At 43.2% G+C, this 21,750-nt stretch overlaps 1 protein-coding gene across 40 annotated transcripts in view; it reads right to left on the bottom strand.

The window, feature by feature from the left end:
* The window catches only part of TIAM2 (TIAM Rac1 associated GEF 2), a 230,158-nt gene that overhangs the window by 75,343 nt on the left and 133,065 nt on the right, over positions 1-21,750 (bottom strand). For 37 of the 40 annotated variants that reach the window (XM_081529173.1, XM_081529179.1, XM_081529192.1 and 34 more), the window contains 3 exons: positions 12,442-12,627; positions 11,250-11,396; positions 6,446-6,517 (listed from right to left, as the gene is read on the bottom strand). In XM_081529173.1, the coding sequence (XP_081385299.1) occupies positions 6,446-6,517; positions 11,250-11,396; positions 12,442-12,627 (405 nt within the window). Of the gene's footprint in view, positions 1-6,445; positions 6,518-11,249; positions 11,397-12,441; positions 12,628-15,344; positions 15,459-21,750 lie in introns of those variants that run through there. The other 3 variants (XM_081529211.1, XM_081529212.1, XM_081529213.1) reach the window with 1 other exon arrangement.

The raw sequence follows: 21,750 nt of genomic DNA, 5'->3' as shown, positions 1-21,750 counted from the left end.
ACACAGTGTATCCTTCAGCCCTTCACAGTGTACCCTTCAGCCCTTCACACAGTGTGTCCTTCAGCCCTTCACACAGTGTATCCTTCAGCCCTTCACACAGTGTACCCTTCAGCCCTTCACACAGGGCATCCTGCACCCAGAATACAGTGTACCCTTCAGCCCTTCACACACGTGTGTCCTTCAGCCCTTCACAGTGACCCTTCAGCCCTTCATACAGTGTACCCTTCAGCCCTTCACAGTGACCCTTCAGCCCTTCATACAGTGTATCCTTCAGCCCTTCACACACTGTATCCTGCACCCAGAACACATCTAATCCATGGGTGTTGAACTGGATGCAATGAGAAATTCAGTCATGTATGGGCTTGTAGGGTAAGAGCTGCCCATTTTCATTATCTTATGCAGAATCTATTTCCACAGCGTTAAGTTCTTAATCCTCCCTAAAGTTTCAAGAAGAAAAACTAAAAGAGGATTACTATGGAGAAGTTCTAGGCTAGAGAAAACTATGCAGGCAAATGAGAAGATACGATGAAGGACAAAAGAAACATTCATAGTCTATTTAATTAAACAAGGTTTTGTGCCTACATGTGCTCTGAGGAATCATTTCCTGAGTCTACACTGTTGACCTAAAGTCAACTAAATGGACAGAGAAGAGGTCTATCAACACCAAGGCTAGGGAAGGTTCAGATTCTCTTAAGAGATCCTAGAGTGAAAATTTACGTGTAGTTTTTTTCCTATGCATGACACACACACAGCCCAGAAGTATAAGCAATGAAAAAAACGTGAAATACGGCTATTCAAAAGGAGTACCAAGGATGTAGAAGTGATTCATTAATTAGAACTAGAGAAAGAAAAGACTAATTGGTGCTTATACATCTCCTAGGCTGTTGGAAGATTTGCCCACTTGGGGAAAAAAAAAACTGGATTGATCCTCTTAAGGGTCAATGTTATCCACACTGAAATCACATGCTTCATTTTCAGTGAGTCAGATAAGATATTCTCTTACCTTCTTTATCATAAAAGGAATAGAGAATCATGAAAATAAACCCAGCAAGTTGACGTGTCTGGAAAACCCTTTTCTCTGCTTACCCTTAAAGATGCTAGGTTAATCTTTTAAACCCCAACCCAGAAGTCCTTGGCTGGCTACCCCTGTCAAGACTATCACACACCCCTTCACTCACTCCATCCCTCCCTCCCCACAAAATTAGTTTCCAGTCAGCCAGTTCAAGGTTTCCAGTTCTTGGAGAAGACAAACAAACCAGCAAAAATACAACAGACAGACAATCTGGGTCAAATCCAAGCCTTGCCAGGGCTGATTAGCTCATGTCTCTGGGCTTCAATTTCTTCACCTTTACAAGGGGCTGAAGCACACCAGTCCCACAGAGAAATCAGGAGACGGGCATGAGAAAGGGCATTTGAAGGGACTACACAAACTGTAAAGGGCCATCAACAATGTACAAGATCGCTTTTGAAGTTCGGTGTGGATTATGGAATTATACCATACTAAGTATTCTTGCCTGGAGAATCCCAGGGACAGGGGAGCCTGGTGGGCTGCCGTCTATGGGGTCGCACAGAGTCGGACACGACTGAAGTGACTTAGCAGCAGCAGCAGGCATGACCAGTAAATCAAGTCAAGTCAAATCACCGTGGATGGTGACTGCAGCCATCAAGTCAGAAGACGACTGCTTCTAGGCATGAAAGCAGTCACAAACCTAGACAGTATGCTGAAAAGCAGAGACATTATTCTGCTGACACAGGTCTGTATGGTCAAGGCTACGGACTTCCCAGTGGTCATGTACGGTTGTGAGAGTTGGACGGTAAAGAAGACAGAGCACCAAAGAATTGATGCCTTCGAACTGTGGTGCTGGAGAAGACTCCTGAAAGTTCCCTGGACAGCAAGGAGATCAAAGCAGTCAATCTTAAGAGAAATCAACCCTGAACACTCATTGGAAGGACTGATGCTGAAGCTAAAGCTCCAATACTTTGGCCACCTGATGCCAAGAGTTGACTTGTTGGAGAAGTCCCTGATGCTGGGAAGTACTGAAGGCAGGAGGAGAAGGGGGTGACAGAGGATGACATGGCTGGATGGCATCACTGATGCAATGGACATGAACTTGGGCAAACTTCGGGAGATGGTGAGAGAGGGCTGGCAAGCTAGGCTGCAGTCCATGGGGTCACAAAGAGTCAGACACGACTGAACAAAGGCTTGACCACCATAATTCAACAATGGCCACTGTAAAGAACCACATGAGAATCAGTCCTTGCTCTAAAACCCAGAGGAACCGTGGTGACTATTGGTGCCCAGGCCAACCTGTGGTCCGGTGCTGAGTGGCCATCCACCAAACGGTAACATCACTGAACTGCAGCCACGGCCACTTCCGTTAAGGTGTGCAAATCACTTCCACCCTCCAGGTAGGGCAGCTTCTACAGAAGCATTTCTTATTACCATCACATTAATGGCCTTGAAAGCACATGTCAAATTACTTCTGCTCAATGTGCCTCAAGGAGAGAAAATTGAAACTCCGTGGGCTCTCACAGCAGATGCTTTTGGATCAAATGGCTCGTAATTACTACTTGGATCACTGAAGGGAAGTGAGTAGCAAAATCACAATCTGGCCGTCACAAAACGGGCCCATACCACAGTTGCTGATAAAAGGAAGGTCTATTAGCAAGTGAGATGAGGGAAGCACACAAAAGGCTTGCCATGCTCTTGGCTGTCTTAACAGCAGCAAAATGTCACAGAGGAGGAGGTGTTCATTTCCTTCTTGGGTGGATGCCCAAACATCAGTTGATATGAAAGGGAAACAAAGGCCTATCTATGTACCATCCATCTGTGCACGTACGTCTGTTATGTAGGGTTCCAGACTAAATGTTCTATTTAAACAGACCAGAGTGACGGTCAAGAGTAAGCAGTTTCATTCATAGTTTCCATTAAAAAAAAAAAATTATCATTTTTTTTTCCCCCAGTTTGGAGCTAAGGACTAGTGTGACAATACTTCATTCACTCGCTGCCACAGAAAGTTGGGACACCCCAAGCCAATTTTCCAGGAGCGAGAGCCAAGGCCCAGGGTGCCAGGGTATCTGCAATGATGCTTCTGGGGTAGCTCCCTTCCAGAGCCTCAGCGGGGGATTTGTTGTCACTATCTCCATAACAAACACATCCCTTCAAACTCTGACTGAGACGTATTATTACTCACCAAGAAGTACCCTATGAAAAGCTTTCGCTTTTTTGGCTGGCCAAAGTGTCCTTTAAAAAAACCGCTCAAATAAGACTGGCTGGATTCCAATATTAACAGATTTCAAATTAGGGTGACTCACTGTTGGACTGTTACACGATGCACTGATTAGAATGGAATATTTTTAAATACTCATGACCCCTCCTCCCTCCCAACACTCAGGAATGACTGCCTTTCTGTGTTATGCTAATGGACATAACACACTATTTACAAATAGATGGTTTGTGCAAGTTATAAATATTCTCCAAGAATGAGTAGCAGAAAAAAAAACTAGTGGAATGAAATATTAATTATTCAACCAGCTACAGGCAGAATCTTAAGTTCCCAGAGATATAAAAAAATCAAATACCCTTCATTCTATCTGCTACTCAATTTAAACCTAGTTATCTGAGTACTACAGGACAGAAAAGATTGCCACGCCATTAAAATAGCCTTCTATGTCGAAGGAATTTCTTCAGTGTTGCTATCCAGAAGCAATGTTTAGTTAAAACAAATAGGGATAAATGTTTAAATACATATGCTTTTCAAAAAATAATAACAAATGCAATAATACTTTAACTGATTACAGAACCAATGGGATTTGTTAATTCAATCACAAGAAGATGATTTGGCCATTTGAGCCCAATTTAAATAAGCACTAAGCTTAATTCTGATCATTAATGACTAGCAAAATTTATTTTCAGTGTCCAACTTAAGTCCTGTTAATAGAAAGTGTTTTGATGATACAATTTCTAAACTTTCAAAGTAGGAAATTTAAATTATCACAATGCTGGAAAAGATATGACCTTAAAACCACGTGGTTTTTATTGCAGATCAAACAGTTCTTCTCAACCATTAAAGGGCTACATCTAATACAGACAAGTAATAAGCAAATTTATTAAGCAATACTATATCCTTAGCTGTTGAGTCATGGGTTAAGAATATACACATAATCAAGTGAAAGTGAAAGCAGCTCAGTCCTGTCTGCCTCTTTGCGACTCCATGGACTACAGTCCATGGAATTCTCCAGGCCAGAATACTGGAGTGGGTAGCCTTTCCCTTCTCCAGGGGATCTTCCCAACTCAGGGATCAAACCCAGGTCTCCCGCATTGCAGGTGGATTCTTTACCATCTGAGCCACCAGGGAAGCCCAAGAATACAGGAGTGGGTAGCCTTTCCCTTCTCCAGTTGGATCTTCCCAACCCAGGGATCGAACCCAGGTCTCCCACATCACAAGGGGATTCTTTACCAGCTGAGCCACCAGGGAAGCCCAACACATAATCAAGGGTCCTAGTTATAAACTTGCCTGGGAGATATGACATGTATAATTGGTGGGATGACTAACAGTAACAGATAATAAGAAGCAAGCAAATAATAATTTGTTGCTGTTGCTGTTCAGTCACTAAGTCGTGTCAGACTTCTTGCAAACAAATAATTTTTTTAATCAAGTAAAATCTCTGGTAGACTATTTAATTTGATCCGGATTTTGAAAAAAGCTCTGAGTGTATATAGAAATAACAGGGCAGAGAATGGAAATTATCTATTATGAAAAGTCTACAATTTTGATGGTACGGTTTATAAAAAGGAAGGTTTGGATTTGGCTGCCTCAGAGTTCTACTTAGTCAAATCAGGTGGCACTAGTGGTAAAGGACCCATCTGCCAATGCAGGAGATGTAAGAGATTGTGGGTTCGATCCCTGGGTCAGGAAGATCCCCTAGAAGAGGGCATGGCAACCCACTCCAGAATTCTTGCCTGGAGAATCCCATGTACAGAGAAGCCTGGTGGGCTACAGTCCACAGGGTCACAAAGAATCAGACATGACTGAAGTGACTTAGCACACACGTGGCAAAAGGAGACCAGCTAGGAGCAATGCCCATGACCTGGCCTCCTGGTATAGCCACCCTAGCTCACTTGACCTGCCCTCTGGCAGCCCCTGCCCTGTGAGTATGGGAGGTGAGGGCAGGGTTTTGAGCAGAGGTTCTCTACCCCATTTCAGGACACCTTGGGCAGGGCTTAACCATGAAGGATGGTTCAACAATAACCATGGAACTGAGCCCCTGCTCTACCCACAGTTGGGTCAACTTCCCATAGAGGCAGAAGAGGTGGCTGTCTATGGCGTATATTTTAAGATCACCAGAAATTTCCTCATTTACCTCTCTCCAGACCCATCACAGGGTCTAAACACTCCACCATTCCTCAGATCTTTCAAACTATCGCCAATTCACTGAATTATCCCAATTAATCTGTTATGTAATATTGCCTACTTCTGTCAAAGCACATTAAATTGTGTTCAAGCCCTTAAAATCAGGTTTTAGCCTCAACAAATAGTTTAGAGGTTTATTGGACTTAAACCCCAAGATACAATGATTTAGTGAAGAAGAAGATAAGAGAAACAGTAACACGGAACACGGAAGACAGCTTTAATTGGAAGGTGTGGATTTGAAAGACACAAACAAGAGGCGTGAGCTCACCCAAACCACCTTCACCCTCCCCAGAATTCCATCCAGCAATGGTTCTGAGGTTTCGCTTAGTCAGAAACTGTCCTAGGGACTAGACAGCCACCCTAGTCTCAGCTCTACTGAGGGCACCAAAGGCTGCTGATTCATGGCAGGAAGTACTGTGTGTGTGAAGACCCCTGACACTCGGAGAGGAAAACGCACGTTTGGATTCACTAATCTCTCTAATGACAGTAAGTACTACCCAAGGAATAGGGATAAATAAATCAAAGTCGCTATTCTGACTTCAGTCTAGCTATATTCATTGGAAGGACTGATGCTGAAGCTGAAACACCAATACTTTGGCCACCTGATGCGAAGAACTGACTCATTGGAAAAGGCCCTGATGCTGGGAAAGATTGGAGAGGGAGGAGAAGGGGACGACAGAGGATAAGATGGTTGGATGGCATCATTGACTCGATGGACATGAGTTTGAGAAAGCTCCGGGAGGTGGAGATGGACAGGGAGGCTTGGCGTGCTGCAGTCCATGGGGTCGCAAAGAGTCGGACACAACTGAGCGGCTGAACTGACTGATACCACTTTGAAGATGGAGTTATCATGAGTTTAAGATATCTTCAAAAATAATTGGCATTCTGAAAATATCTACTCAGTACCATTTGAGTTCCAAATTTATTTTCAACAGGTTCAGGTAAAGATTCTGAACCAGGATCCTCCACTTGACTCAGCATTTCTGTCATCCAAGGAAAATAAGACGGCTGCCATCTACAACCACACTTACCTCACTGGAGTTATTGGAGCTTTGAGGTAGCTGAGTTCCGGAAAATCCATGGCTGCCACTGGAATCGAATATCTGATAGACAGGAGGAGAAAAAAAGACTAATGAAGCGGCTCTGCAATATTCATTTGGCAGTTACTTTCTCGGTATTTAAAAATTTAAGTTCTATAACATTTGACAAGATCTTCCTATCGCAATTTGCACTATTCACGACTCTACTACATTTAAAGTTTTTCCTTGAAAAAGTTGCTTTCTTCCTTCCCATATGGTTACATATATTACTTTTCTATGATATATATTGTTCATACATCCTGGATCTTCTTGATGTTGCTTTTAGTAAGAAGTACACATTTCAGAACATGCAGAAATCAAAGTTGGCAAAGCCTCCAAAATCAAGCTTATAACTCTTTTTGAAATGTGCGCAGAATAAATATCAGGAAGAAATAAAGCTAAATATTAAAAGTGGCTTTGTTTGGATAGAGGAACTAGGAATAATTCATTCTTTTTCCAATTTTTATCTTATAGATTTTATAGCAGAAAACTAAACATTAAAGAATAGGCCATTTAAACATTTATATACCTAGTATATCAACTCTCAGCCCAAGTGGTACTAGTGGTAAAGAATCTGTCTGCTAAGGCAGGAGACACACGAGGCTCAGTTCGATCCCTGGGTGAGAAAGATTCCCTAGAGAAGGGCACGGCAACCCACTTCAGTATTCTTGCCTAGAGAATCCCATAGACAGAGGAGCCTAACAAGCTACAGTCCATAGGGTTGCAAAGTGTAGGACACAACTGAAGCAAATTAGCACACACAATATCGACTGCATTCAGTTATATAGATTCGCTGTTCAGTTGCTCAGTTCATGCCCAACTCTCTGCAATAAACTGCAGCACACCAGGCTCCCTTGTCCATCACTGTCTCCCAGAGTTTGCTCAAACTCACGTCCATTGAGTCAGTGATGTCATCCAACCACCTCGTCCTTTGTCATTCCCTTCTCCTCCTCAATCTTTCTCAGCATCAGGGTCTTTTTCAATGAGTTGGCTCTTTGCGTCAGGTGACCAAGTATTGAAACTTCAGCTTTAGCATCAGTCCTTCCAATGAATATTCAGGGTCGATATCCTTTCGGATGGACTGGTTGGATCTCCTTGCAGTCCAAGGGACTCTCAAGAGTCTTCTCTAACACCACAGTTCAAAAGCATCAATTCTTCGGAGCTCAGCTTTCTTTATAGTTCAGCTCTCACATCCATACATGACTACTAAAAAAACCATAGCTTTGACTATACAGATCTTTGTCAGATTTTTAATATGTTATGTAGCTTTGTCATAGCTTTTCCTCCAAGGAGCAAGAGTCTTAATTTCATGGCTGCAGTCACCATCTGCAGTGATTGTGGAGCCCAAGAAAATAAAGTCTGTCACTGTTTCCACTGTTTCCTCATCTATTTGCCATGCAGTGATGGTGCCGGTTGCCATGATTTAAGTATCTGAATGTTGAGTTTTAAGCCAGTTTTTTCACTATCCTTTTTCACCTTCATCAAGAGGCTCTTTAATTCCTCTTCATTTTATGCCATAAGGGTGATGTCCTCTGCATGTCTCAGGTTATTGATATTTCTCCTGGCAATCCTGTTTCCAGCTTGTGCTTCATCCAGTTCGGCATTTTGCACGATGTACTCTGCATTTAAGTTAAATAAGCACGGTGACAATATACAGCCTTGATGTTCTCCTTTCCCAATTTGGAACCAGTTCATTGTTCCATGTCCGTTCTGCTGCTTCTTGACCTGCATACAGGTTTCTCAAGAGGCAGGTAAGGTGGTCTGGTATTCCCATCTCTTGAAGAATTTTCCACAGTTTGTTGCGATCCACATAGTCAAAGGCTTTAACACGGTCAATGAAGCAGAAGTAGATGTTTTTCTGGAATTCCCTTGCTTTTTCTATGATCCAACAGATGTTGGCAAATTGATCGCTGATTCCTCTGCCTTTTCTAAATCCAGCTTTTATATCTGGAAGTCCTTGGTTCATGTACTGTTGAAGCCTGGCTTGGAGAATTTTGAGCATGACCTTGCTAGCATGTGAAATGATGCAATTGTGTGGTAGTTTGAACATTCTCTGGCATTGTCCTTTGGAATTGGAATGAAAACTGATCTTTTCCAGTCTTGTGGCCACTGCTGAGTTTCCAAATTTGCTGGCATACTAAGTGCAGCACTTTAACAGCATCATCTTTGAGGATTTGAAATAACTCAGTTGGAATTCCATCACCTCCACTAGCTTTGTTTGTAGTAATGCTTCCTAAGGCCCACTGGACTTTACATTGAACATTTCCTAACACTGCACAGGAGGCGGTGATCAAAACCATCCCCAGGAAAAAGAAATACAAAAAGGTAAAATGGTGATCTGAAGAGGCCTGACAAATAGCTGAGAAAAGAAGAGAAGCAAAAAGCAAAGGAGAAAAGGAAAGATATACCCATCTGAATGCAGAGTTCCAAAGAACAGCAAAGAGAAATAAGCAAGATTTGAGAAAATAGCATTGAAACACGCATGTCACCATATGTAAAACAGATGACCAGTGCAAGTTCAATGCATGAGCTCAAAGCCGGTGCTCTGGGGCAACCCAGAGGGATGAGACGGGGAGGGAGGTAGGAGAGGAGTTCAAGAGGGGGGGACACATGTGCACTCGTGGCTGATTCACGTCCATGTTTGGCAAAAACCACAATATTGTAAAGTAACTATCCTCCAATGAAAATAAATTGTTTAAAAAAGAAAGGCTTCTTAAGTGAACAATGCAAAGAAACAGAGGAAAACAATAGAATGGGAAAGGCTATGAAGAAAATTATAGATACCAAGGGAACATCTCATGCAAAGATGGGCACAATAAAGGACAGAAATGGTGTGGACCTAACGGAAGCAGAAGATATTAAGAAGAGGTGGCAAGAATACACAGAAGAACTGTACAGAAAGGTCTTACTGACCCAGATAACCACGATGGTGTGATCACTCACCTAGAACCACACATCTTGGAGTTATATAAATACCAACACTACAATTAGCTTCATATCTTTTTAACACAAAAATGTTCAACCAAATGCTTTTGCTTCTCATAAAATTTTACATTAATGACATTTACTATATGTGATGGCGTAAAGACCATATTAGGCTCATATAGCATTATCTAAATATCAACATTTTATAAGCAAATTATCAAGATATTTATTGTTGTCATTTAATTATATATAATTTGCTATCTTGATTAAAATGAGAATTTGCCTCAAAGACATTATTTTAACTTCATAGAAATTGAATTCAAAAAGGGGAGCCCAGCATTAGCCAATGGTATATAGTTAACCATAATCTCTAATGAAGAAATGTTTTCATTTATAACCAACAGATGATTAATTTCACAATTAAAGTACAAATAGAGTCACAATTTTTAAACGTGATATCCTTTCTGATTCAGTTCAGTTCAGTCGCTCAGGCATGTCCGACTATTTGCGACCCCATGAATCGCAGCACGCCAGGCCTCCCTGTCCATCACCAACTCCTGGAGTCTACCCAAACCCATGTCCATCGAGTCGATGATGCCATCCAGCCATCTCATCCTCTGTCGTCCCCTTCTCCTCTTGCCCCCAGTCCTTCCCAGCATTAGGGTCTTTTCCAATGAGTCAACTCTTTGCATGATTGTGAGCATGCAAAAATAGTGGCCAAGTAAAGGATCGCATGTATTTTTGCTATCTTTCAATCAACCAATCCACTCCCTACTGCTTCCACCTTTATTGCTTCAGGGTTATAGATAAGTCATAGTAGTTGATTCTCTCCCTGCTATTCACCTGTTTCATGAAACTGTTTCACGAAACTGTTTCACAAGTTAAATGTGTACATCCATATAAAATTAGAAAATAAAGTTCATAAAATGTGACCCTCTTCACCAGCATATTCAGAATAACAGCTATCTGTCAGAAACAAAGACAAGAACTTCCTTGGACTTCATCATATTTTCCCCATTCACTCAAATGAGCAGCTCATTTTGTGATAACTCATCTTTCCAATAGTCTTTCAAAAAATAATAATCCTAAAACATGCCACTCAGCAATGTAAAAATCATTATCACATACTGTATTACCAGCATTAGGAAATATTTCACATACGATGAATCAAAATGTTCCAAGAACAATTCACTGTCCATGGGCCACATTTCAACAATAAGTGCTCAGGCTATTTTTACTTGGCATGTTTAAATAGCCACTCATCCTCTTTCTAGGATAATAGTTAGCAACAATAGTCCAGTGATGCAGCATCCAGGTAGACCAAGCCCCAACCCTGACTCTCGGCTGGCTCAGAAACAGGGAGAGGAAGTGACTTCATCTCTCCCCATCTCTGGCTCCTCATCTGTAGTAAGCGATGACAAAACGCCTACTTCGTGTCATACAGATGAAGTCAGCAAAGAGTCTGGCACTATCAACAGAATTCAGTTGCTGTTATTCTATTATTAATTTTACATGTTGGTTGTTAACAGAAAATCTATGACAATTACTCCCAAAGGCCAATGACAAGTGCAGATGCTTTTCTGAGGAGTCTTGTCTTTGTGTTCCCACGCGCTGCAGATGTAAGGTGTGAACACCTCTTTGGGAGTGCCAAAAAGAGACTGAGCAACATGAGTGTTTTCTTTTGGAGAAAAAAAAAAAAAGTCCGTGCTATAAACTGCATCCCTTTGAAGCAACTTTGATCTCATTCTGAGGGCTGGTGAACATTTATGATTCACAGCATATCAGAGATTTCCCCCTAGGTCTATTGTCCCTCCCGTGCTGAGCAACTCACCTGAGTTATAGACGGTCTTTTCTCTTTCCCTTTTCTTGCAAGTGTGTCCAGGCCTTTTAAGGAAGAAAACAAGCCCTTCTTGTGTCTTCCCCGCTGAGTTAGTGAGAAAGTTCTCTTCCGAAGGGCAGAGTCATCTCTAGAACATACCTGATTTAAAACACAGTTTAGAAACATCATTAAGTGTGTTATGTCCTAACAGGAATAAGCCCTGCATGTTATAAATGTTAGCTGCTCAACTGTGTCCGACTCTTTACGACCCCAGGGACTGTAGCCCACCAGGTTCCTCTGGCCATGGAATTGTCCAGGCAAGAATACTGGAATGGGTTGCCATTTCCTCCTCCAGGGGATCTTACTGACCCAGAGATCAAACCCAGGTCTCCCTCACTGCAGGCAGATCCTCTACCATCTGAGCCACCAGGTGTTCTGACCAGTCCCCACAGTTATTCCAAGTCTGACATACCAGAGGCACATTCACAAGAGATCTCTTATCTAGATAACATAAGTCTAGCTACCACAGTCACATCTCTCCAGGGTGGGCAGTAGGGTTGGCAGAACAACCTTCAGACCCCCAGAGCCAGTACTATCCACGGAAGCAACCCACGCAGAAATGATCTCACAAAACCCAGTGGAACTCTCGGCAGATCAGATCAAACCACCTTCAATCAGCCCTTCGATTCTTCACACCATTGTCGCTATTCCTCAGGGATTCCACCTTCCTGACTGTACGAGGTGGAACAGACAGAAGGGCAGATGCAGGATGGGAATATTTAGTGGCTGTGTACTTGCTTGCACGCTCAGTTGTATCCGACTCTTTGTGACCCCACGGACTTTAGCCCTGGCCCCTCCATCCATGGGATTCCCCAGGCAAGAATACTGGAGCGGATTGCCATTTCCTTCTCCAGGGGATCTTCTCAACTCAGGGATTGAACCCGCATCTCCTGTGTCTCCTATTTTACAGGCAGATTCTTGGCCACTGCACCACCTGGGAAGCTGGATTTGAAGAATGAGCAGCAGAGAAGCTGACACTCTACAGCAGGACACCAACCCTCCCTTCCCCAGCACCAGGTCCCTGGGTGGCCCTGGTCAGTTACTGGGTTAAGTCACAGCAGAGCCGAGTGTCAACCAGCTGGAAAAAGGTGAGCTTCCGCAGTGCTCCCTGCATGCCGCTGACCTGCCTTCCTTGGAAACTTACCAGGGCGTGGAAAGAGGAAACTGACAAGATGCCCAGTCGGCCCAGGGCCAGCTTGGATGGGCGGCTGGCGGCAGCAAGGAGGCTCTTGGGGTTCGGCAACTCCCCGCCCTGCAGGCTGGCCAGATAGCAGCGCATCCTGAACAGATCCATGTGAAACTTCTCCAGGTTCTGCTCCCATTGCTGGATCTGTTTAAGAAAGAATAGGATTAATTTAAATAAAAATGAGGCATTTTCACAGGTCAAATTGAAAATGTGACCCCTTCCACAAACTTTAAGGAAAAAATCATTTTAGCTGGTGTTGCATGGTTCAAATGAGCCTTCCCTGCTCACCCCATCTGAAGCCCTCCCACCAAAACCAATGGGGTCAGACAGCACTGTACTTCATCAGGATGGCCAAAGACAAAACCAAACCAGTGGTGCCAATACGGAGCCATGGCATGACCTTTGGAGAACTCCAGCACTGAAAACCATGCTGGCTTAAGGCAAGATACACAACTCTAAGTCAGTTACTTCACTGTGTTACATTTACATTCACAGCCTCTGATCTTAAACCATATTAACTGAAATGCACACAGATGCGGGATGAATGGAGGCAGTGATTGCACATTTCTGTACATTCTCAGAATGACTCGAAACAAGAAAGAGCAGATGAACTTCAGGCATAAGGACAAACAGAGCTTTTACTCCTACTTTAAGTATACTGGGAAGAATCACCATCTATAGGTCTTTATTAAGATACATACAGGGCTTCCCTGGTGGCTCAGTGGTAAAGAATTTGCCTGTCAGTTCAGGAGACACAGGTTTGATCCCTGATCCGGAAAGATCCCACATGCTTTGGAGCAACAAAAACTCATGTGCACAACTATTGAGCCTGTGCTCTAGAGCCTAGGAACAACTATGAAAGCCCATGTGCCCTGGAATCTGTGCTCTGCAACAAGAGAAGTCACTGCAATGAGAAGCTCTTGTATCCCAACTGGAGAGTTGCCCTCACTCTCCACAACTAGAGAGGAAGAAGAAAAAAAAAAGCCCATGCATCAGTGAAGACTCAGCACAGCCAAAAATAAATTTAAAAAAATGTTTAAAGACATATATAATTATTTACAATATAAAACTTTCTATATATTCTTCAAAACTCAATTCATAAATTGGTAAAGAAATGCAAACTCTGGGGGCCACTCTCCCTTCTTCCAAGGATGTCAAAGTACATTATGTGTAAGCATTACCTTCATTTAAACATAAATGAATAGGCGAAGAAAGGCTCTAGGAAGTTGTCAGCACAGAGATTCAGAACAGAACAAGAAGTTGGGCTTCAAAGAGTGTTCAAAGCAATCTCGAAATTCAAGGGAAGGTCTGTAGTGAAGTCTTCACAATGATTTTCTACAAGAACTGTGTCATTTCATTTGCAGCAACTGCATCTCCAGTTTTGCCAAGCTTTGCACCCAAACAGATTCTAACCTTTCACAGTACACTTTCCAGGTCAATCCCTGATCCTGGATAAATGGTATTTTGAAGGATCTCTGACAATGAACACTGTTTCCCTCCATCTCTCTCCAGAGAAACGCAGAACAAATTCTGGGTGCTCTTTAGAGTCCCTCTAAGTACTCTCTATCTATTTCTTAGGAAGATCACTGCACACCTTTCTACAGGAAAGAAATATGATGGCTACAAGATCTAAACAAGTAATTTGTTGATTTATCATAGTTTGTCAGCAAAACAGCAAAATCTCCCAGAGTGCACTGAAAAATCTCAATCTCTAATCTAACTTCACTGAAGACACCGTATGACCTTGCTAGTGATGTAATAGCCCACCGACGTCAGCCTTGAATCAATATCAGCATGACCTGGTAGCTTTTAAAAATGAAAATGCCCAGGTTTTTGCCTGATGAGCCTACTCATTAGGTACGAGGCCCAGGAAAGCAGACATTTAATTTAAAAAGCATCTCTAGCAATTCTGGTGCCCAGCCTGAGTAAGGACCACTGTTTCAGACTTACACGGCAGATCAAATTGAACAGCAAATCTCTCTGCAGTTTTACCATATTAGAGAATTCTAGATTCCAGCAATAATGGATGGGTATTATGTAACCACAAACTACACCGACTGGAAACTATAATACCGAGCAAAAACTATATTCCCAGTTCTGCCTCACCAATATCTTTACAAGCTAATACCTGAAAATACATAATTGTAGATGCATTCTTTTGTCTTTTAATAACATGCAGTTATTTCTAGGCTGGATAATGTATTCTTTTATCTCTTATTTATAACTCCATGTGAAACAGCTAATGAGATACGTTTTAAGGGGTCTGGAGAGAGTGGAGGTATGAAAGAAAAGGAAAACCAGTGAGTTATTGGGTACCAGACAATACAGAAGCCCATAGCATCCACAGAGGAACAAAAGACAAAAGAGCAAATAAAATAAAACCCAGGTCTAGGCCAAACACTATAGATCAGGGAAGATGACAATCTCATATTATCACTGACTTCTGCAGTTTACAAAGCTTTTTTTTTAAAAGGCATCACTGAATGTATTTAAATAACTACACATCAAAGCATCACTGGAAAGAAAAGACAGCTCCATCCTATACAATACACAGGGAATCTTCAAATTTTGCCAGAAACATTTTGTAATCTTTAGCACACCCAGACCTCTCTGCTCAAAACCCTGAGACAAAATGCAGGTAAGTTCATAGGAGGAATATGGATTCTGACACTCAGATTTGTCGAAAGAAGGAAGGGGCTGGGAGGTTCCAATAGCCCAAAGCAGATCCTACAAAGATCAAGAATTTTATTAATGTATGTGACTATGTTTCAAGAGAACTAGTATTTCAATCAATACTGCACATTATAGAGAGCATTTTTAATCTGAACTTAGTAGAAAATGCAAATGAGAAGGGACTTTACTTCCATTTCAATGATGTTTCCTGTCCTCCTCCTTTGTAATGGTTAATTCCATGCATCGACTTGACTGCGCCACAAGGTGCCCAGATGTGTGGTCAAGCACTAATCTGGGTGTTTCTATGAGAGAGTTTAGGGATGAGTTTAACACTTATGTGGATAGACTGAGTAAAGCAGACGGCCCTCCCTCGTGTGGGTGGGCCTGGTCCAATCAGTTGAAGGCCTGGCTAGCACAAAAGGTCTGACCCTCCCCAAGCAAGGGAGAATTCCTCCTCTGTGATGGGCCTCCAAACTGGGGTGTGTCAGCTTCTTTCCCGGCTCTTGATGACGAGAACTGGAACATTGGCTCATCCTGGGTCTCAGGCCTGCCAGGCTTCAGATGTGAACCACACCGTCCATTCTCCCAGGTCTGCAGCTGGCTGACTCACCGCAAATCTTGGGACTTGCCCATCACCATATTCACATGAGCTAATTCCTTATAATAACTCTCTTTATGAATATATTTTTTACACATCGTGTTGGTCCTACTTCTCTGGAAAACCCTGACTAACACAGCCTTCATTCCCAAGCTGCTCTGTGGCAGAGTAAGCCATTATTAGTCACACATCTACTGCATGTGTAAGGACAATACTTATCTTGTTTTAAAGGTCATGGTTCTTTATGGGCAGAATCAGAGAGGTCGAATGAGGATCTGAGGTTGGATAAGTAACAATGAAATGTTTGATTTTTCTTTCCATAGACTCACCACAGTTGTAGAGAAGGACATGGGAGAATATGCAGGTAAAAGTCTGGTGAGGACATGGAGTCAGGTGCTTGGGTTAAGCGGAGAGAAGAGAGAAGTCCAAACCCCAGACCCACGAGCTCAATACAGATCTTGTCATACCAGGAACGCCAGTAGACACAGGCAGTGAGGGCTCCCAGGCCTTCATATCTCAGCAGAGGCCACTGAGGCTCAGGAAGGAGGTGACTTGACCAGGGTCACACAATAAGCTGCCCTTCCAGGCTGGCCAAGGCCCAAAGCTGATCCTAATGGGAACAACACGTGGGAACAGGCTTCCATAGAGCACTGGGAACACAGCCCCTGAGCCCAGGTCCTCTTGCTCATAAGGCTGGTGTCATGCACTGTCTAGTAATTACTTTGCAACTTTCATTTAAATTTTCATGTGACCATCAACTATATTTCTCCCCACAAATTCCCAGGTGTTCTATAGAGAAGCTGCAAGACTATCTACTCTCTCATTTGAGTGAACTTCTTGCCTCTCAATTTCCTACCAGCCTTGATACTCAAGTTTGGTCCAAATTCAAAGTAACATTAACTAAAAGAAAAACATATTTTTTATCCCTTTATACCTCAAAAGATGAGATAAAGACACATTCTTTTTAAACAAAAGAGAGAAACAGAAGACAGTTTGTATCTATCATACATGCTACCTCAGAAAATCTCATCATCATCGTGAGAACAGTAATATTATCCAATCTCACATTTATCAGGGAATTTCTAGAGATTTTTTTCCTAATATGATCAAAAATGAAAATGCCCCAAATCAGTTCCCTTAAACCAAGACGGTTTTCCCCTTCTTTCTACATTCTCAAAATACTGATAATTGTGCCTAGACACTTTTTTTTATTTCATCCAGACATGAAAATTAAAACTCAACTGCTATATAGCTTGAGCTTTCATTTCTTAGTACAAAACACAAAATTAATATGAATGCAAAGGAAGTTTTATCTTTCATTTGTAAAAGAAAAATTTTAACAAAAAATTGAGGAAAACTCCCATTATTAAGCTCTGACACAAACACAATGCAAAAATTTCCTCTTTATTGCTAGTATATCTATATTTATTTAATGAGCTCAGAAAGGCTACGGTCTACTCTAGAAAGTGGGAGGGAAAGGAGATGAAGGCTAATGCTGAAAATAACAGATGAGTAAGTGATGCATTAAAAAGATGACAAGTACATTCCTGCCACACCCAACACTCCTAGAAAAATATTTTCTACTGTTTAGTCATTTGATCACAGTATTTGGTCATTTGTCCATTTCTAAGTTGGTCCTAAAAGATAATTAGTTTTTCCTTACTGGCAGAGTAAGTTGAAAAACTCCCGTACAGTATTTTCCAAGCACTAAAACCGACCTCCACAGAAAAGCCCAGCTAGTAACAAAGAAAACACTGAAGTTAACTGGTAGTTAGAGCAACCAGCTACTGGTTTAGAACATTGGTTATGTTTTATTTTTCCCTTTGAGATATTCACATGCCGTCAAATACACTTGCCAAATGCATTCATAATAAATATATTTCCCATTATATCAAGCTGAAACATTCAAGTTATGAAAACAAGTAAATTAAAGCTTAACTTCTGCTTGACACAAAACTGTGCATCACCTGGTTCCTTAGCAAGCAAAACACAATCTGATTCACAAATCTCATTGAGAGGTTGAATTCCATTAGAAGTGCAGATTTGTGTTCAAGCTTGGCCACTTGACACTGTGTGATGACATTGAACCATTTCCTTCATCTGTCCCAGCATCTACACACTCATCCATCAGATGGGTGATACAGACAACTTGACCACGTGGAGTTACTGTAGAATCACACAGGATCCTGGCCTGAGGAGTCCTGAGCTGTAGCCTTGGAAACCATGAGGATGAAGAGTGAGACATGAAAGGAGATGCTCACTGGTGAATGAAAGAGCGAAGCCTGAAGCAAAGGAGCCAGGAGCTGGTGAGGGGCTGGAGTGGGGACCAGCTCAGGGAAGAGGAAAGCAGACACAGGTGTGTCCACAGTCTACCTGCAACCAAGTACCAGGGAAACAGATGGTGGGGGAGGGGCAGTTACCCATCCTAATTTAGGAACTCTTATTTCATTCTCGGAGAAGGCAATGGCACCCCACTCCAGTACTCTTGCCTGGAAAATCTCATGGACAGAGGAGCCTGGTAGGCTGCAGTCCATGGGGTCGCTAAGAGTAGGACATGACTGAGTGACTTCACTTTCACTTTTCACTTTCATGCATTGGAGAAGGAAACGGCAACCCACTCCAGTGTTCTTGCCTGGAGAATCCCAGGGACGGTGGAGCCTGCTGGGCTGCCGTCTATGGGATCGCACAGAGTCGGACACAACTGAGGTGACTTAGCAGTAGCAGTATTTCATTCTAGGAGCGACCTTATACTCAAAGGGATAGTTACAAAACAGTGTGTGAGATAAAGAGAGACCCTGAGAATTATCGGTGCATAGAAGGGTCCCTGATGGAGGGGTGGGGAGAGCGGTCAAGGGCAGCTCCTTGGAGGAGCTAAACCCTTCATCACAGACAAGCAGGGATGAGTCCGATGACGGGGGAGGGGACGGGGCAGGCTGCATGTAGGTGTGCGGTCCACGTGGGTCCTATCTGCCTTGAGGGAAAATCCAAAGAAAGAAGTGGAACCCATGGGAAGCTCAATGTTGCGGCTAAAGGTCAAGGAGGGAAGATGTCATCAGGGACTTTATCTTGTAAGCAACTGGGAGCCACTGCGTGATTTTTAATCCCAGGAACCCTATGGTCAGATTCTCTTGTTAGATGCAGACCACTTCAGCCTTGTGTGGCCCAAGCACCAGAGAAAGGGCAAAACCAGCAGCCTCTGCAGCCTTAGAGAGAACAGAGAAGACAGTTTTGCTACACCTCGCCTCTCACCACCTACCCATCATGTGCTGAAAATTCAAACTGCCAGGATGACCACATCATTTCAGAGCTCTCTGCCTTGGCTCATGCCAACCCCTGGCCTGGAATTCCCTTTGCCATTCCTCTCCTGATTAACTCCTCATTCTTTGAGAAGCAATTCGGGCATCCCTCCTCCAGGAAGTCCTCCATGACTACACAGGAGGCTGAACTCCTCGTGTGTCTTCCACAACACTCTAGAATATCATCTGCTCTGAATTCACTCTATTATGTCAAAATTATGCACTTAGCTGTCTATCACCCTGCTTGACAGGGAGCACCCTGAGGGCAAAGACAGCATCTTCTTCAAATTCCCAGTTTGCACGCCCACCTGGCCCAGAGTCTGAACTGCTGCTGCTGCTGCTAAGTCACTTCAGTCATGTCCGACTCTGTGCGACCCCACAGACGGCAGCCCACCAGGCTCTGCCGTCCCTGGGATTCTCCAGGCAAGAACACTGGAGTGGGTTGCCATTTCCTTCTCCAATGCACGAAAGTGAAAAGTGAAAGTGAAGTTGCTCAGTCGTGTCCTACTCTCAGCGACCCCATGGACTGCAGCCTACCAGGCTCCTCCGTCCGTGGGATTTTCCAGGAAAGAGTACTGGAGTGGGTTGCCATTTACTGAATGTTAACTTCCTGTCCTCAGCACTGCCTCCACGTGCCATCCCCTCCGGCCTGCTGAAGGAAGCCTTGTCCTGGCCTAGCCCCTGGTAATCTGGCCTCGTCCCCCTCAAGCCCCCTTCACAAATACACTCCAATGCTTTGTTCCCCATATTGCTTCCACCCACACCCCCTAGATCATATTTTCCTCAAGGTTTTGTTCCTTTTGTTCCCTTCACTGCAGTTTCCAATGGTCTGAGCTCAAGCCATCCTCTTTTTGATTTTAAAACTTGTGTATACAAGGGCTTGCCTAGTGGCTTAGTGGTGAAAAGTCTGCCTGCCAATGCAGGAGACATAGGTTCGATCCCTGGTCCGGGAAGACACCACACGCCACAGAGCAACTAAGCCCGTGTGCCACAACTACTGAGCCTGTGCTCTGCAACAAGAGAAGCCACCACAATGAGAAGGCCTCGCACCACAACTAGAGAGTAGGCCCTGCTCTCTGCAACCAGAGCAAAGCCTGCACAGCAATGAAGACCCAGCCCAGCCATAAATAGATAAATAAAATCATTAAAAAAAAAAAGCAACAACTAAGTAAATATTGAAAAGGAAGCCCATGGTTCACAAAACCCAGTGCGGTCCCAAACCCACCAGCTGACAGTTTGCTCCTTCCAGGGTATCACCTCCCTGCACCCTTCTCTCAGCCTAACGGACCCCGGGAGGTGAGAAAGGCCCAGAGAGAGTCAGGATCGGGGGAGGGAGCCATCTGGGAGGACGTCAAGATCACCTAAGGGTGGGGAGGTTTCATCCTTGTTCACTTGTTTAAAATAATAAATGGAAAGGAAAATCAAGTACTAACTGGACTTAATTTACAGCTCCTCCTCCCTCGGAACTTCAAAAGGAACTGCCATGTGGACGGTCTGCTCCCAGGTGGATATGCCCAAATGCAAGTGGCGTCATCCCGCCCCACAGAGTCCCCAAAAGGCCTGAGGACAAGAGCACATGACGGTCTCTTCTAAGCCAAGCCTGTCCCCACATGACGGCTTGAAACTCAGCTGTTATTACTGCAACAGCGACTTTACCGGGAAAGGGAATTAACAATGAGCTTCTCCAACCAAAGCTCTTCAAAGAAAACCTGTTCCAGAGACTTTATCTCACATGATGTAATGTACACTCTCAGTTCAGCTCTCATTAGGTGACAAGTTGACTGTATCTGGGGTCCTTGGGATCTCTGCGGAAAAGTGCTGCATAAATAAATTATGTCCTTGTATGTAAAATAAAATAGAGTGAGGTTGAGAGTTTTCAATGGTAATTGGATAAAGCACTGCTCTTTTAAAGAAGTTTTTAAAAGGCACTTTAGAGAAAACTATACACTTCTGGGATATTTAGGAGATTGTGTTCTTATTGATTTGATTTGTAAATACCTTTGCCTTTACATGTCATAGAACATTCTCTCGTCCAAAACCATCTCATAAAAGTAATCCTAAGCATGTGCCTGCTTCCCCCTGCTTAATGCTTCATACTCTGTGTCTGCAAGTCTAGAGAAAAACAGCTTTCTTTACAACCATCTGGCACGTGAGTTAAGGACAGTGGGCACAGCAAGTGTAGCTCACGTTACCTGCCGCTAAGCCCTCTGGGAAAACGTGAATAAATCACAACCTTAAAAACCGCGGGTTTGGTAAGGAGAATATTTTTAGGTGGAATGCCTAAAGATCAACCCAATTGTTTCTTACCAGAAATTCAGCCGCACAATATGAGAAGGTGATTGTGTGCAGCAGAGGGAATCAAGGGAAGGGTGTGGGGGAAGGGGTGAGAGCAAGCTGGGGTGGGTGGGAGAAGGGAAAACCGAAATGAAAAATCAGTAGTATTAGCACAGTGTCTTAAATACTCATGCAATGATTCTGCCAAAGAATGCAAATGGATCACAAGTAATAATTACCTAATTCTTTAAAAGAGCTCCTCTCCAGGCCATCCAACCACCAGAGACCCTTGGATTTGTGTAGGGGGGCATATGAAAGTGATTCCCCTCCTCCAAGAAAAAACAGCACCAATTTTGACATCATAAATGAAGCATTTACCAACACTGAAAAAACAGTTATATTTAATGAAAATTTAAATTTTTAAAA

This window comes from Giraffa tippelskirchi, chromosome 9 (assembly GCF_054371585.1).
Source record: "Giraffa tippelskirchi isolate mGirTip1 chromosome 9, T2T-mGirTip1v1.2.pri, whole genome shotgun sequence".
Taxonomy (NCBI): Eukaryota; Metazoa; Chordata; class Mammalia; order Artiodactyla; family Giraffidae; genus Giraffa; species Giraffa tippelskirchi.
Note: the sequence above shows the minus strand (reverse complement) of the source record. Positions and strands in the feature narration are given on the sequence as shown.